The sequence below is a fragment of the Mustela putorius genome, unplaced genomic scaffold (assembly GCF_011764305.1).
Source record: "Mustela putorius furo isolate JIRA1106 unplaced genomic scaffold, ASM1176430v1.1 tig00000461_pilon_pilon_pilon, whole genome shotgun sequence".
NCBI classification, from domain to species: domain Eukaryota; kingdom Metazoa; phylum Chordata; class Mammalia; order Carnivora; family Mustelidae; genus Mustela; species Mustela putorius.
In genome coordinates, this window is record NW_025421390.1 from 3509803 (window position 1) to 3528409 (window position 18607).

The 18607-nt window shown below is 35.2% G+C and overlaps 1 protein-coding gene and 1 long non-coding RNA gene across 5 annotated transcripts in view; one reads left to right on the plus strand and one right to left on the minus strand.

The window, feature by feature from the left end:
- The window catches only part of FNDC3A (fibronectin type III domain containing 3A), a 172922-nt gene that overhangs the window by 76743 nt on the left and 77572 nt on the right, over positions 1–18607 (minus strand). For 3 of the 4 annotated variants that reach the window (XM_004775260.3, XM_004775258.3, XM_004775259.3), the window contains exon 4: positions 5186–5262. In XM_004775260.3, coding sequence (XP_004775317.1) covers positions 5186–5262 — 77 coding nt within the window. Of the gene's footprint in view, positions 1–5185; positions 5263–9558; positions 9657–18607 lie in introns of those variants that run through there. The other variant, XM_013047194.2, reaches the window with a different exon arrangement.
- Positions 42–9666, plus strand: LOC123392235. Its single transcript, XR_006606951.1, has 3 exons — positions 42–102; positions 3462–3705; positions 9579–9666. It is a non-coding gene; the product is annotated as an uncharacterized LOC123392235 (long non-coding RNA).

The following is an 18607-nucleotide window of genomic DNA, read 5'->3' on the forward strand; positions in this document are numbered from 1 at the left end:
TCATCACCATAACAACCCACATTCCATAAAAAAACAGGGGAGCCATTAAAGAGAGGCAGAAGGACAGAACTTTTGATGCTGCTTTTTAGGTGTCCCATTCAGGTAGTCTCTAATCTTTTCTTGTTAAGTCATTAATTTCATCACTAAAATATGAAGTGTTATTCTGTGCTGCAATGCTCTTAGAGACTGTAAGTTAGTATTATTTGCCAGTAAATTAAGTTCCTTCTACTCCTATCACCATTTGCTTTCTGTGTTTTACAGTTTTTGTTTTCCCATTTGGTAACTTAGTTCATTTGGTACATATTCCTGCTTCTATTGAAGCAGGTCAATCTCTCACAAACCTCCCTTTCTTTTTAAACTACAAAAGTACAGATCATTAAGGCTACATCTAAAATTATGTTTGTAATTTTGTAGTTAAAGGCTACAGGGATATTTATTATATGTTTACAGAGAGTACCTTTAGGTTACAAACATTCAATGTAATTTTTTTCCTACCCTTTCCACGTTTTCTACATACTCATGATTAGAAAAATATGCAACTATATTTAAAGTACACAAGTATATTTGTTCTTTACCAAAAAAAATTTTTTTCCACTGGCTTGTTTGCAAAATTAGCATTCCTTTATGTTTAAGCATCTAATGAACAAGTTTTTCTTTCTGCATATCATTTAAACTAGCTTTAAGTCTATCATACTGGACAGTAACTTTCAGAGTTTCATGGTTAATAAAAAATTGCTTCTTAAAAAATAATGATTTCTAAAAATGATGATTCATTTTCTAATTCAACAATAAAAGTTATGTAACCAAAAAATTAAGTCTATTTTTAAAAAAGATTATTATTTATTTATTTGACAGAGAGAGAGAGAGAGATCCCAAGCAGGCAGAGAGGGAGGCAAAGAAAGAGAGGAGGAAGCAGGCTCCCCTGCTGAGCAGAGAGCCCAATGCGGGGCGGGATCCCAGGACCCTGGGATCATGATCCAAGCAGAGGGCAGAGGCTTTAACCCACTGAGCCACCCAGGCACCCCAAATTAAGTCTATTTTAAGAGCTATTTTTGTTCACTAGTGGTAAAGGAGGGAAACTGTCCTTAGGAACTCTACCCTTTTGATGGCAAGTGCATTTTACATCTTTATAAAGTAACCTTCTCTTCAAAACTTAAGGTCAACAGAATAAAATCATCCAGGTTCCCTCCCATTACTTTTGACAAGAATGCTAAAATACAGAGCAATAAAGTATAAATATTGTAAAACAAACAATATTGCAGAACTCTGAATAAGTTCACAAAGGAAGTATAATACAATACTAGCAATTTTAATATTAACAGAGGATCTGGATTTTACAAATCTTAAATAAGAAAAACAATTATTCCTTTAAAGTTACTGATACCCTGTCCTTGTCTAATATTACTCTTAAAATGAAGTTAAGTATATGTACGAGTTAATGATGAGTTAGTATCTGAAGTGGTTCTAAACTTAATAGGACATGCCATTGGTATAAACATTACAAATTTGAAGGTTGATATATCCTAGGTAAATCATGACTTTTTTCATATTTTTCTCCTAAAAGTACTTTCATTAAATCTCGATCTGAATCTTAAATTAAGATCTTTGGGATCTTTCACTTTTCTGCCCCACTATTCTCTTAGGTACATATTACTATTTCCTCAGTGATAGAGCTAAATAGTCCCAAAACTGGATTTTTATTTCTGCCATATTTGCTTGCCTGATCTAACTTTTTAGGATGCATAAATTTGCTGAATCCACGGACTTATTATGTAATAATATGGCAAAAATATTATGTGACCTCCACCTATTCCCCTTAGATCACTGCTTTTCACAGTGATCTAAGATACACATTCATACATGGCAAGAAAGAGAGGTGAGGAGCCACAAGGGGAGATAAGTACATTAAAGTCTAAAGGAAGACCATGGATGATAGGTATTCATGAGTTTAGTATTTGTGCTATGTATGCAGCGGTTGAACTCACGACCTTGAGCCAAGTCTTCTCTCTATTGAGAGAAATACCACCTGTACTTTATTATAGTCTCCTATATGTCTTAGCATTTGGCTCAACTCCCAGCTTCTAGATTTGCTAAGATAATTAATGTTTCCTTATATGTCAAGTTTTGGACAATGATTAAGTGCTTAGCTGTGCCCAGAACCTGATTCTTAAGTATTTTCTAAATTAGAAATTGTGTATGCTAGAAATGGTGGGTTATTTCCACAATGATGTCAAAATGCTAGAATACCCACTTAGATAGTGGGTATTTAAATTATTTCAATGATGATGAGACTATACATTTTTGTTTACTGATTACTCCTGTGTACCTGAAAATGATACATCACCTACAGACAGTCTTAATCTTAAATTAAGGTAGGTAACAGTAGCCCACTAGCCTCACATAATCCTTCCAGTAAGATTACTATTAAAATTCATTCACTTATTTGACAAATATTTATGAAATATCTACTGTATTTGGGTTACCATAGAATAAAAAAAATTAAAAGGCAGCGCCTATCCTCAAGGAACTTAAAATCCTGTAAAATTCCACAATTATGATTCTAGGTGGCATTTAATTTATAACCAAGAGATGGTACAAATAACTTGATCTAGATCCTCAAGAATGGGTAGACTTCTAAAAGGCAGAAATGAGCAAATGAGTAACATTCCCCAGATAAGAGCATTAACAAAACCACGAAGAAAGGAAAACATCAAGGGAGCATATGAATACAGGCATACTTTATTTTACTGTGCTTTGCCTTACTGAACTTTGCAAATACTGCATTTTTAAAAAATTCAAAGTTTGTGGCAACCTTGTGTTGAGCAAGTCTACTGGTGCCATTTTTCAACAGCATTTGCTCATTTGGTGTTTCTGTGTCAAATTTTGGTAATCCTTACAATACTTCACAATAGTCCCTCCCTCGTTCCCTCCTTCTTCTTTTTTAAAAGTAGGCTCAATATAGGGCTTGAACTCATGACCTTGAGACTGAATCCCAAGTTTTCCCAAATGAGCCAGCCAGGTGTCCCTCAAACATTTTCATTATTATTATATTTGTTAAGGTGACCTGTGATATTATTACTGTATTGTTTTGGGTGCTATAAACTACACCCCTGTAAGACGGTAGACTTAACTAGTAAGTGTGTGTGTTCTGACTGCTCCATCAAATGGCTATTCCCCCATCTGTTTCCATCTCCTCAGGTCTATTTCCCAAGACACAACAATACTGCAATTAAGCCATGTAGACTCCTACTTGACCTTCAAATGTCACTTTTCCAAAGAGGCCTATTTTGACTACCCTATTTTAAAATGTAACCAAGGTCTATTTTCTTTCCTTTTCCAACCCCACTGCTTACTACCTAACGTACTACATAATTTATCCATGTGTTATATGCTTATGGTTTTCTTCTCCCCACAAGAATGTTAACTACAGAGAGACAGATGTTTTTGCCTTTAATTTACAGATACATCACAATCATCTAGAAGACTGCCTGACATACATGAGCACTCAATACATATCTTTTGAACACTGCTGAGTACAGGAACTGTAAGAGTTCAAAATCTTCTCAGAAGAAAAAAAATTATTAAACTGTGAGAAATTCATTAAAAGGATATACATAGTGTGCCATGAGAACCCACAGGAGAGACACCTGGAAACATTCAAGGAAAGCTACTTCTTGAAGGTCATGACTGAATGAAATGAGAAGGGTAGGAACCTGCCATAAAAATAAAAGTACTGGGTTTGGGAGAAGGGGGTGGGATTATGGACATTGGGGAGGGTATGTGCTTTGGTGAGTGCTGTGAAGTGTGTAAACCTGGTGATTCACAGATCTGTACCCCTGGGGATAAAAATATATGTTTATAAAAAATAAAAAATAAATAAATAAAATCACTTAAAAAAATAAAAAAAATAAAAGTACTGCTAGGTGTGAGAAAAGCTGGATACTCTTTAGTTGCACTGAAATAAATTGTCAGTAGCACCAAATACAGAGCTTAGCGGAGAAAGGTCTGAGAAGGAGCAACCACGTAAAGTAGAAAGAATCAGAACAGTGTTATGTCAAGGAAATTTGGGGTAAACTGTATCAGTAGTGTCAAATGTTTAGGGGGTCACAAAAAGGGTAAGGCTGGAAAAAAGGCCTTTGAGTTTGGACCATATCAGAGAGCAGATATAGTAGGATAACACAGAACCGTCAATATGTCAAACAAAAGTAAAGATAGCTTCTGAAAAGCTTACAGATACTTTGAAATGTTGTATGTTATCATCCTATCGTCTGGTTAGGACACAGAAGACTTAAGGAAGTTGATTTGTCTAAGGCCACACAGCCAGCAAGCGCCTGAAATAAGAAATGGATCCAGCTTTTCTGACTCTAATTCTCAAATGACTTCTATTCTGCTCACCAACATGGTCTTCTTTTGCTGTCATTCACAGTGGTGGGCTTCATAGTATGGGCAGTTAATCTATCACAATATCCCACCAATATTCTGACATAATCATGAAGGAAGTAAGGGAGGACCTGAAGAAAATTTCAAGTATAACTTCAGTGCTTAAAAAAAAGAAACTGAATTATTTCTAAAAAGGATATGAGGCAATGAGTGTAGACTACACAGAATTTTAGTACCAGATGATACTCAGAATACCCGAGGGCTTACATTTAATTCAGTTTGCCTGTGCAAATAAGTTAGCTGTATTTTACTCTTTAAGTCAGAGCTTCCCAAGTGGTGCATAGGAAAGGACTGTAAATGTGTGATGATACTGATTCCCTTAGCCTTTAAGGCTGATGGTCTATAGGTCTAAATTTTCTTCTATGTACCACAATGTTCCATATAATTATTATGGGTGTTCATGAGATATTTTATGAATCCAGATGGTACACTGTCTAGGGTTACTTCCAAGCACCTTTAAACCTTAAGATATTACTTACATTATCACATATTCAGGGAAATAAAGCTCTAGAATTAATTTTCTATAATAATTCAACACCCAAAGCCAAGGCCAAATGATAATGCTGTCAATTTCATTTCTCTTCCTTTCCAAATACACTAAATGTACTAGAATGTGAAATAGATACCAAAAGATATATTGTACCAGGTAAGCTTTGGTACTGAAATGGTATTTTTTATCTAAATTAAACAGTAATATTTGTTCCCTACTATATAGATATATAAAGAAAAAACCACAAACACATACCTGTGGGGCGTATCCAGGAGGCACATAAATAGGAGGCACAGAACCATTTGGGGACATCATTGGAACCTGAGCAGGACCTGAATAGATCACAGAAATGATGTGTTAATCCAGGATTACTTAGCAAGCTAACATTGAAAACAATTTGAATTCCACTTTGAATACTTCGTCTAAACTACATGCTTGGGGAGCCTGGGTGGCTCAGGCATTAAGCGCCTGCCTTCGGCTCAGGCTAGGATCCAGTCCCATGTCAGGTTCCCTGTTCAGTGGGAAGCTTGCTTCTCCCTCTCCCACACTACCTGCTTTTGTTCCCTCTCTCGCGGTCTCTCTCTGTCAAATAAATAAAATCTTCTAAAAAAATAAAAATTAAAAAAAGATAAACCGAATGCTCAAGTTAACAGTAACTATATTACTGTGAAAAGAAATTCAGATGATTCAACTGCTATAAAATATAAGAATATATCTTGAAAAGTGCACTGATTATTTTTTACCTGCAGTTGTGTTTTTTTTTAACCTGTCTGATCATCAAAAGAGTCACCTGGGGAGCTTTTTAAAACACAGATTTCAAGGCTCCTAGAGATTATTATACTTACAGAGAGGTCTTGAGTCACTATACTTAGTTACAGATACATCTGGTGAATCTTATGATTATGCAAATTAAGAAACAGTGACCTAGAGGAGAATCAACCTAAACTTTGCACATAAAAATCAATGAAAGATACAAAAAAGCAAAATTCTAAAAAGCAATAGGAAAAAAAAAGTCAAGATGGATGAGCAATAAGAGGGAGAAGAGTTAGAAATTTGGGACTTCTCTATTAGTGCTCAAACCCTCTTGTGTAATATGTAAGTAGTATTTGTGGGGACTTGAGAACAAAATTAGAAAAATACTGTACATGCATATTTAGCCAAGGAACAATTTTTGTTTCTTAAACAAAAAGTTCCCCCCAAAAAGAGAAAGTTCAGCTTACCTTGTTCTACATTTTCTTTCACTTTTACTGTTATCCTTTCCAGCTAACTTTTATAAATATTATCTCATTTATCTTCTCTCAACATTTGTGGGATAAAATAGGCATTTGGGGAAGGTGTGTTTTATTTTTTCTAGTAACAAATCTTACTTGCTTTATGCAACTTTTTTTTTTTAAAGAAGAATCTCACCTTCAGATCCTTTTTACTTTGTAACTTTAGACTGCACTGTTCCCTCACCCATTAGTTTTTAGTAGCTTGAAATTTAACCTTCTCAAGGAGCCTCACTCATTTTTTTGGAATAAATGTACCCAAGAGTCTAATGAAGAATGTAATGGAGGAAGAGTTCTTTTCATATGTGGAATTTCAACCTGCAGAGTACATATAATGGATATCAGTTATAAAAGAAAAGAAAGAAGAAAAGCTAAAAGAAATAAATTTCACTGGTAATATTACACATACTTCAGGAAAACAGAATGAAGAGCATGGAGGTTAGAGCAAAACCAGAATACAGCTAATCTCCTCTTTTCAGGGAAGGAAAGGAGTGACAAGCAAGCAACAAAGTAGTTGGTGGCTGGGGCAGGGGAAAGATGGTAAGACATAGGGAAAGAAAGAGAAAAGAGCATGTACGAAAAGGTGGGTGCGGGAGGGTAAATGCTGAACAGCGGTGAGGGAAGAAGAAAAGGAGAAAGGAGGAGAAAATACAGGCAAGAAAGGAGGGGAGGGGACAAAGGAGGAGAGGTTACTGGAGAAAGGGAAGGTGAAGAAGCCTGAGTGAGGAGGGCTGACGCAGAGGAAGAGGGGGGGAGAAGAGAGAAAAGTGGAGGGAGAGAGGAATGAAAGGAGAGATAGGGAGAGGAAGAGAGAGAATAGGTTCAAGACTCAAATGGGCATGAGGAAGTAAGGAGCTTATGTGTGTGTGTCTGTGTAGAGGCAACTACCAAATTATGCTACATATGACTATAAAAAAGCTTTTCTTTTTTTAAAAAGATTTTATTTATTTAGCAGAGTGTGAGCATGAACAGGAGGCAGGGAATTGGGCAGAGGAAGACACAGACTCCTCACTAAGCAGGAAGCCTGATGTGGGATTCAATCCCAGGACTCTGGGATCATGACCCGAGCTGAAGGCACAGCTGAGCCACCCAGGTGCCCCTAAAAATAACTTTTCAACAAAATATTCTTCCCATCCCAAACAGCCCACCAAATACATGAAGTTGTTTGTAATATTTTCTTAAAATAGCTTATTATATATAGTTAATACTAACTTACTATATATGCTAGGCCTTTTGTGTTCTTTTTTCTCCTCATAATCATTCTACCAGCAGGTAAGTATTATTGTTATTACTCCCATTTTCTACATGTGGAAATTAAGGCAGAGAGGTTAAGCTTGCCCTAGTGGTAGAAAGAGAATTTAAAACCAGACAGTTTCATTTAAGGATACTATGCATTACTGGCAACTGATGTAATTCAAGGCTCCAAAGCTTCTAAGGAAAATTAAGGTCTTTGTTATCTTAAAAAAAGAAAAAAAAAAAAAAAAAGAGAAAGGCAGAAAAAAATTTTCCTGCATTTAAGCCAACATTAACCTATTACCTTACAAAATAAAACTTGTGAGGTACTTTATACCTCTAGGCAAGAAAGGGTTTATTCAAAACTTACTTTTAACTTCTCTACGCTGGACTCAAGAGAAAATGAGAACAGTTTTAAGAAAATTCTAGTTTACATCTATTAGCTATTTTACATAAACCTACAGTAAACTAGCTTTATGAATCCTGCAACTGGCTTAAATATTATTCATAATATGTGAAATTTAGCTGGGAACCAGAAAGAGAATTCATCAAAATCCTATTTGTAATCTTAGTAAAGGAAATCAGTATTTTTGAGCTTCTACTAAACGTGCCACAGACTGTGCTTCCTTTCAAATGTTGTCAAATTTAATTCTTACAGCAAGTCATCAGAATAGGTTTTTGTTGTTTTTCAGCCTCCAGAATAAAAAATAAGTTACTGCTGAGAATATTTAAAATTGTAAAACTACACAGCTGCTTGGATTGCCCTTTTTTTACTAAAAATATAAATACATAAATACTATATAATTACAATTCAAACCATATACTTTGAAAGCTGCTTTATAGTTTATATTTTAGTAGAACAAAATTCTACTCTATTCTTTAAATATATTTAAGTGTGATACTGAAAACAGAACAGAACAAACCCAACCTAAAATAAACCAGCAGTAAACACATTACTAGTTGCAGTCCAGGAATAACTATTAACTCATTTCCCTAAGAAGTAATCATTTCATTCTAGCAAGTAAATTTTCTTATCCTGAGGCAGAAATTGTACATGGTTCATTTTTTTAGAGACAATTCACGGATACTGTATTTAATTCCTAAAATACTGGTGTGAAATAACATCCAACACTGAACACACAAAACTCCCATTATGAAAACACAGTAAATACAATTTAGAACTACAATATTTACAGTACCACTTCAGTTGCTATTTCTACCTACAGCAGCAACCCCTAAAACCTTGCATGCTTAATGATGCAAATGTTCATCTACCCGCTTAGCTTCACCAATACTTTTATTGTTGGCGTAATATCCTGAAAATACTAAAAGATTAACTACAAACCCTGTAAATGCAGTGAAGCGGGGGGTGGGGGGAGAGGGGGTTATTCTGTCCTAGTAAAGAAGCCAAATCTGTTACAGATTGTACCATTAAATGCACATCTGGAACAAGAGTAGCTTTATCTGAACAACTGTAGATACACCAGGAGCTCCTTAATAATCTACATGATCTAAGCAAAATCTACCCCCAAACATAAAGCTATTAAAATCATTTTAAGGGCATTATTTCCTATTCTAAAACCTTGCAGAAGAGCAAACAATGCTTATTCACCAAATGTCTTAAGAAATTTGAGAAGCTCCTCACCTCCATTCCTTAAAAAGTGCCATCAATAACTTAATAAAGATGATATTTCATCTACTGTAAGTTAAATTATTTTTCATTAGCATACATTCACATTTAGAGAGGTTTTTTTGACGAAACTACAAATCTGAGTTTAAATTCTTAAAATGCAACGGGCTGCTGACGTGCTACACATTCTCTTTATAAGCAAGCTTTCACAATGGCTTCCAAATAATCTGGTGCCAATATTCATATTTTAGTGGTAAAAAGAAAAACCTAGTAAAATAAAAGCGCTGGTAATGAATACTCCATGGAATATAAAATCATCCCATCTCCAAATAGAGTCTAATCTTTTTATAACTACATGGCTACAATTTAAAATATTTTTACTGCCACAGATTTGGCATCTATTGAAAAAACACACACGGCACGACTTTAGATTAATACAATGCTTTCTATGTTTTAAAATATTAGAAGAATGTTCAAAAATAGTCAGCAAATCTTACCACTCATTTTGTTTTTACAGTAGCAGCAGAGAACAAAATCCAACAAGGAAACAGCGTAGTACACGTTAACAGCTTTAATTGGAGAACAGTTCCGCTGTTTTTTTTTTTTTTTTTGCAAAGCAGTGAGAGGAAAAGATCCTTTGACCGAGTCACGTGATGCTTATCACGTGACTTGCAGCGACCCGCGGAAAGGGGAAAAAAGCAAACATTCCCGCTGTCAGCATTTGGGATATAGTAAATGATTAAATGGTCTCTACTACTAATACCTTGAATTTTGCCATCATTAGACTTCCCCGTGAACTAACCCGAAAGCTCATCAAAATACATGTACAGAAATACGTTTCTGCTGTAAAACCATCCTTTTTGTTTTCACTTCCCTCCTATATGATAGGCATTATCTTCTAATTCAGTTTTTATTATCCAGTCTGCTACTTTCATTTATAAAATTTAAGTTATTTGTAACATTTATTAATTTAGAGGATTCACTCTGAAATGTCCTGTAACTTGATCCACTCTCCATGCTTAACCATTAAAGAATGCCCACAGCACAATTGTCTACAGAATATTGGCTTGATCAATGTGTTCCTCAAACCCTGGTTTTATGTCTCAGGCTTGGCCTTTGCCTCTCAAGTTAATAAAAGCTACCACTTTAAGGGCTGTTTTTACTTTATTTCTAATTTTGTTTTGTTGTCATATGTTTATTTTAAGATTTAACATGGACATTAATACAGATACTTGATGGATGGCATTCTTGCTCACGTCCATAAAATCTTAAAAGACAGGCTACACACTTCAGGATCAAGGCACTCTACCAAAGCTCCCCTGGATATCAGGAAAGAGACTAAAGATATTACAAGTGAGGGGAAGAAGACTGAGGTCTTTTCATTATTTTATGGTGCTATGTAAACTAAGGAAATTTATTAGTAGCTAATACAAATGTATAGGTAATGATAATGATTGTGATTTGTTTACAAGTTGCACAGTGGAAAGAAAATAAATTTTGGTGTCAAAAGATTTAAGTTTTATAAAAGCTTCAGTATTTTTTAGCAAGGCAATTTACTGCTCTTGAGATTGTTTCCTTCTGTAGAAAGGTTAAAATAATCAACCTCACAGCATTGTTGTGAGAATCAAATTACATATATTTAAAGTACTAAGTATACTGGTTGGCACCACTCAATAAATGATAATTATAAATAAAAGCGTGATTGCTCTGTGTTTTCAAAAATAATTATATGTTGCAAAGTATGTCCCAGGCACCATTTGGAGTGATTTTCATATGTTAACTCAGTCTTTACAATAACTGAAGGAGGTATCAATGATAGGTAGGGAAACTGAAGCAGAATGCATGCAGTTAAGTAACTTGCCAAGGGCACACAAAGAGACAAAGCCAGGATTATCTAATGATAGGGCTATAGTTAAAAAATGTGTGTGTGTGTGTGTGTGTGTGCGCGCGCGCGTGTGTGTAATGTTCAAAGCCCCACTCTCCCAAGAATGTGGAAAAGAGTTAGCAAGAGATATAACCTAGAGCAACAGGTTTCAGTAAATACATGTCAGACACCTAAAGTGTCTGGGTGGCAAAGGGTAATTGTTAATTTCAAAGTCCTTATAGAAAAGCAAGGCTCCTGAAGAACAAGGCCTGAGAGTAAAGATTGTCCTGATCTCAACAGAATCTGCTTATAAATGCTGAATTCAGCCTCTCAGCAAATCTAACCATTCCTCTGATCTTCAGCCCTTAAACAAAAAGCAATCCCTGGCAGCCCACTTCCTCATTTTCACTCATGTTCTCACACAGCTATGTTTCCATTTCTTGACTTTCTTTAATTGATGATAGCTTTCTCAATTCTTTCCACTGAGCTCACTAAAACCTTTTCCCCTATTATAAAAAAATTCCTTCACATCCTCAACATTTTCACGAAGACTTGTTGATATATTTCCTTTATATGAAATCTGGCTCCCCCCAGGACAATTTTCTAGCCGCCCCTGGGAGCAGAGGCTTCCCATTCTCTCCCGAGGCAGTTTCCAGACACCCCAAGGCTGTTTCCCATTACCACTGTTGTTCCTGTTTCATGCTCAAGTTTCTTTTTCCTTGAGATCATGTCATATGAGTAGATCACCCTCTACCTCTTTTCACTGCTGTCATATGCAGTTCTCATTTACTAAAAGCTTGGGCACCATGTTCACAGTTTTTTCCATAGCACAAGGACTTCAATGCTCAAAAAACTTAGCATCAAACTTTCTGGAACTCTTCTATTCTGTTTTTAGTAACTAATGTTCAAAGACACATCCTGGAACTTATAATTTAGAATTCTACTATCTCATCTTTGAAATCTTAGACTTTCATTCAGTCTCTGGCCACCATATCTATCTTTCCTCCATTTTCTCTTTCTTCAACATTTGTTCTTTCTCATAATGATTTCCCTTTCCTTTTGATCGAACACTGCCTTCACTGCCTGATTTCCTTTCCCATGGATGTCTTCCTTTTATGTCCCCTCCCCACAAAGTCCCCAATTTTAGCCAGATAATTAACTTTTCTTAGATCTGAACTGTAGAAATCAAATAGTACTCAGACTGTCATGTTTGAAAATTTAGTTATCTACAACCTTAATTTAGCCATCAGCATTGTTTAGGAATCCTTTCAGAAATTTATCCTTGGTTAATAGCATATCTTGTTTTCTAGAGTGATTATCAAAGATCTCCACCATCCTTTAAGGACTTGCCCAACATGACCTCAATCACATATGTCAAAATTTTCTCACCTCTTTCTTCTATCTTCAGAAGAACCACTATCTTCAGAAGAACCACTATCTCTCTACTAGGTCAAAGCTATCTCCTCACTTTATTCTTGACATTATTTCCACTTGGTCCTCGACTAGCTCTTTGCTCTATTGTTATTTCTGTCCCATTCTCTATTTTCAACCCTTCTAATAAGATTTTAAGTTCTCCGCCCTCATTATCCTTACAGTTGCCATAGAGTTCTCAGGACTGGTGACATGGTCCACACCTTCAAAAATTCTTCAGTTAGAATAAGGACAATGTAAAGTAGACATATTCCGTATTTCCTAAAGGCCCTGTTAATTCAACAATGTGAATCAAATAATTTTCCCAGAAGTAAGCAAAGAGAAAGGATGCATCAATGATGTTACAATTATAGGAATGCATTCTGCAGTGATGAGCATATTCTTCATATTCCCTTTCTTACCTGATTATATGAGAATTCTAGCAAACTTAAAATGCACCTGGTTTTAATTTTTTATTTTTATTTTCACAATACTGTCTCAAAACATTTTGCAGATGGTTCTCTAAATCAATAGCTGACAGGTCACAGCAATTGTCTTGACTTTCTGATAACATTTTAACACATTAACTATTAGTATTCTTACACTGTTGATTTTCAGGTAGATTTGTCAATACAAGCACAAAGTGGCATTTGGGTGAGAATGCACCCAAGTGTTTATATGCACTTATTGGGTACCAGGCACTGGTGTAAGTGGGTATATAGATTATTTATAATCTATATATATATTATTTATAGATTATTAACTCATTTAAGCAGCATCATATCCCTCTGAAGTGGGATAACTATTACTTCCATTTTCTGTAAGGAAACTAAGATACAAAGAGATTAAGTAACTTTCAAGGTCTCACAGTTAGTAAGAATTGGGTGTTCTAGCTTTGAAATCTGTGTTTTTTCACCACTACATTATACTGCCTCTCTTGTTTGGATATAACTTGTATTACAAATTATAAAATGAATGAGAAAACTACAGCATAATAATACCAAAATTTACTTGAAGATAAACTACAAATAGAAAAGCACCAAACATTTGGATAAAAGACCCCACACAATACACCTCAAATATGTGCTAGTTATACATAATGATAGCAAAGCAAAATGCACCTAAATATATCTCACTGAAACTCTTGTGAAGACTCTAAAAGTTTTTAGTTAAATGAGGGATATCTTACAGAAAACAGTGAATAAAATAACAGCCAAAACTGTTTCAAAAGTAACTTAAGGAGATTTAAGAGAAACATACAGCAACAAAAACAAAATCTAAAAAACCCCCTCAAAATAACATAATTGAACAAAACAAAACTCAAAACAAAAGAGCCGACAAACTAAAGAAAAGGGAACACTAATACAGAAAATATAAATGAGGACTAAGGCTAGTCTTACGCCCTCTAAAGGTGGGCCATAAAACCTCTCTGGTTCGTATGAATTGAAATAAAGTTAAAATTAAGACATCAAGGACCCACAAAGATACAGATGTAGTGAAAAGAAGGGCCATCTGTACCCCAATGTTTATAGCAGCAATGGCCACAGTCGCCAAATTGTGGAAAGAACCAAGATGCCCTTCAACGGACGAATGGATAAGGAAGATGTGGTCCATATACACGATAGAGATTATGCCTCCATCAGAAAGGATGAATACCCAACTTTTGTAGCAACATGGACGGGACTGGAAGGGATTATGCTGAGTGAAATAAGTCAAGCAGAGAGAGTCTATCATATGGTTTCACTTATTTGTGCAGCATAACAAATAGCATGGAGGACATGGGGAGTTAGACAAGAGAAGGGAGTTGGGGGAAATTGGAAGGGGAGGTGAACCATGAGAGACTATGGAGTCTGAAAAACAATCTGAGGGGTTTGAAGTGGTTGGGGTACCAAGTGGTGAGTATTATAGAGGGCATGGACTGCGTGGAGCATTGGGTGTGATGCAAAAATAATGAATACTGTTATGCTGAAAAAAAAAAAAAAGGCATCAAGGACCACACTGTCAGGCTAGTCCTTGCCTTCTGCTGATCAAGTGTCTCAAACTGCCATAGAGCATAGCCCCAATTATTTGGCTTGAAAAAAACTAAAGCAGGTATAGCCCAATGCTGACTTCTGCCATATATAAAATTTAGTGATGCATCAATAAATGTCTTAACTTTTAGCAATGTATCCCAAAAAGCAGTTGCAAAATAAACAGCCAAGATAGCAAGAGAGCTGAATCAGCTGAATGCAGAAAGGGATTGTTAACTATGAGGCAAATTAAAGTTGGAAGAGTTAACTTTCATTTTATAAAAATCTTTCTGGCAATAAATAAACAAGATCAGTTGTTTATTAAGGCTGTTCTTAGATGGAAATCAGTCTGGGTCATTTGCATGTTAAAAAATTAAAGGTGCAGCCTCATTCAGCTCACTGGTTTCAAATCATTAAGACATTAATTTAAATAAAAGACATTAAGAGTGGGGGTGTGAAATACATCTCATTCCACTCCTCTACAAATAAAAATCTAATTCTCCAAAAGATTATGATTGTGATCCTGACTCTTGAGGTAGAATTAGGCATACAGGTCCTGGATTAACATCTAAATAACATGTGTTAAGCTCATGCAGCTTAGATCGTAACTGATGCATGTCCATGTAGTCAAGGGACCTAGGAAAGGTCAATGACATCTGCAACTAATCAAGTCCTCTATGGGAAGACTCCCTTGCTGGGGATTACCGGACAATGATAGATGCAAATAATCTCAGGAAGATAAGGGGAGCAAAGAATCAGAACCTTTAACTTTGTTTGCAGTAACAAGTCAAACTTTGTTTCTTCTAAATCTCTCTGATTTGCTTGCCTATGTTTTTCCTCTTTTCCATGTAGGGGCCTCAGTCACCTTGCGGATCTGGCCATGTCGTAGCATTTTCTTTTTCTATAATTTCATAATTTCCCACTTTAGTATATTAAACTAAGGTATCGACTTAATAAAAGTTTTACTTTACATGGTTCATGCCAATGGAAAACAAATGTGAGGATCATCCTAAAACAAGGTATGTCTTTGGACTGACTTGGGTTGAGGGCAGCTGGATGAAGAGGCTAGATATTGGCTAGAGACTGGTCAATAGAACAGAGTTATCTGTGTTCTGATGCAGTATTTCCCAGGTGTTTTGATTTATGTGGCAGTAGAATTTTAAAACAAATTCTGGGGACTCATTAAGGTAATCAGCTTTTTATAAGGCTAAATTATGACACTAAAGGGAAAGAAGAAATAAATTAAGAACAGAAGGACGTCTATTATATAGTATTCCATCATTCATAAAGAACATAAATGTTTAAAGAACATAAATGTTTAAAGAACATTTATGTTCTTTATGAATGAGGAACTCGAGCCTGATGTGGAACTCGATCCTGGGACTCCGGGATCATGACCTGAGCCAAAGCAGTTGCTCAACCAACTGAGTCACCCAGGCACCCCGTCATCATTCATAAAGAACATTTAACCTCAAAACAGAAGGGACTTAACTTAGAATTAAAAAAAGTCTTTAAATTAAATAAATTTAGTCCAGTGAAAAAGCACTTTTCATTTTTTTTTCCCCATTTCTTTTTCCCTTTTTTCCCATTCCTTAGACTGGTGAAATGTCCCTAAATCTATGGACAAGGATTTGGGAATAACTCTTAGGAGTAGGAGAAATAGGATTTGTTTTTGAGTCCGGTTAAGCTCTGGAGATACAAGTGGGAGAAAAGATAGCAGAAGCAGGATAACCATATCATCGTCATCCAACCTAGGACACTCCTGGAAGTGAAAGAACAGCCTAAAAATCATTAGAATTACATAATTTGGAATACTTTATTGATTGACAAACTGCTTTTATTACACTGAAGGACATGAAAAGCTCTATTGAAAATATTAAAAAATAAAATGCTTTATTAAAATGCAAATATATTAAGGAATATTTTATGGTCTTCTTTATATTGAATATCTCGACATTAGAGTAGTGTTAATGGAACAATTATTCTTAGTACATATCCATGTATTTTAGTCAATCTGTTAGCTGTATCTGTCTCTTACTGCCATATCTCTGGTATATGACTGAAAATTTTCTTTTTTCAATAGTCTCATTTTAAATTTTTTCATAAATCTGCCTGAAACTGTTATATTTTATGGTTAATAACTTTGAAATTATTGATACCATCAATTGACTCTTTTCTGTAATATTTTAAGACTACAATATTTATATTCAGAGAATACTCTGATTTTTAGGTACCATCTGGTAAGCTGGGAGCCAATTCTGCTAAGTAGAGGATATTCATAATACTATTTTTTTCTTACTGAAATGTGTAAACATTTCACTCCAAATACTTTCACTGGAACTATAATACCTTCAAAATTTTAACAAACACAACTCACTGAATTGTCTCTATGCTTCTTTTGAATGTTTCAACTAGTTTTTTTTTTTTTTTAGCTCACTGTTGCTGGAAGGGTTTATTGCAAAATTAAAAAAGCATTGCCAATATTAAGCAGTTATAGAGTTATACAATAAATGACAAAATCGTTCAGAACTTTTTTTCCCCATATATTCTGTGGCAGGGATATTTAGATTTTATTTCCTGCATGTATTTTATATTCATCTAACCCATTGGTCACCTCCAACCAGTAAGTATTGTAATGCCAAGTGGCCAGCGAGGGCAGCAGCATCACATATTTCTTCAGTAGTGACACCACCAGGAGACTGGAAGATGTTAGCAGACCCTAGCCCTCTATATCCAAGAACATTTTACTTTACTTCTAACTACCTTAACTGCTATCCTTGACTTGTTTCTGGTAAGGGTCAGAAAAAAAGTTTTCTCTGGTTGCCTTTAAGATTTAATCATAGGTTAAAGTGAAAACAAGAGATGGATACACTGCTTACCAGAGGAAATCATGGCAGAAGCTGGAAATACAAAATGGCAGACTAGATGCATCACAGCTTATTTTAATGGAACCACTAATTATATTCTGTTAAACAATGAAAAGTCTGGAACAAATGTTAAACTGCCTAGTCACCAAGATAAGAGGTATAAACTGGGACTGTCCTAGACAAACTGGGACCAATAGTCATCCTATTAATAGTGGATGCCTATTTGATAAGTCTACAAAACACCTGGTAACATTTATTCACTTGAGGCAGACAGTTAGTACAGGCCTTGAGTCTAGTAATTTAACAAATTGGTGATCATAATTTGGGAACAGAATAAGGCAGACAGTTACAGAAGAAAGAGAAAAGATCAAGGTCATTATTCACTGCTTAGATGTTTAAGGGCTTTTTCCATGAAAATATATTATTCTTTTTTAAGGCTGGATAAAGTACACTGCTTAAATTAGGGGCCTAAGCAGGATTCAGAATTATGGATAATTTCATTTATCTGTGTACAGCTAATTGAAAATTTCTATAATTAGATATGCTAAGCATTTAGATTTATTAGTGATAAGCACACCAAGTAGAAAAAGTTTGAAGAATAACATACCATGGTTAGACTTTATCTTTAGCACTAAACGGAACTGTATACAGATAAAAAAACTTGAAGAAGGAAATGTATTTATTAAGTACCTGTTTCTAAAGAAGTTATTTTTAGTGCTCTTCTTTAGAAAACTACAAAGGCTGTGGTATTAATGTGCATATATGCACGTTGTGAATACTACTTTTAGTATCAGTCTAATATGAACAACGATGAATCATTGTTATTCTAGTAGGAAATAGTGCTTGGATTTTATTGCAGCACATTAGATTAACTATCTCTCAATAACTGCACACCCACACGCTGACATCATACTGGCAGTGATATGGATCAATGACGCAAATCCTGTCAGGATGAAACATTAAGGCCACAGAGGTTGAAAAAAAAATGTCCACATGACAGAGCAGACCAGTCACCCAACATGCACAGACTGCATTAAATCAGAATTGCTGATGTTAAAAAGGGTTGTGATAGGTTCTTTTCACATAATAGCTAAGCTTCTTAATTTTAATTATAGACTTCCCACATTACTGACTCTATATTTATCTTTAAGTTTCCTCACAGTTTCTGTGATTTAAGATCTGGACCTTTTAAAACATGTCTTAAGGTTCTACCAGCCACATGAGTTTTCTGGAAAATGGCTTCTGTAGCCACTCTTTAGACCGATCTTCTGCAGAATATGTCACCATTTATTAAGCTTTTTATATAAAGTGTCATGTTTGATAAATAAATTTACATTTAAATTTGGAGCTACACAAAATTACATTCTGTGCCCTCACAATTTACTGCTACACAGAG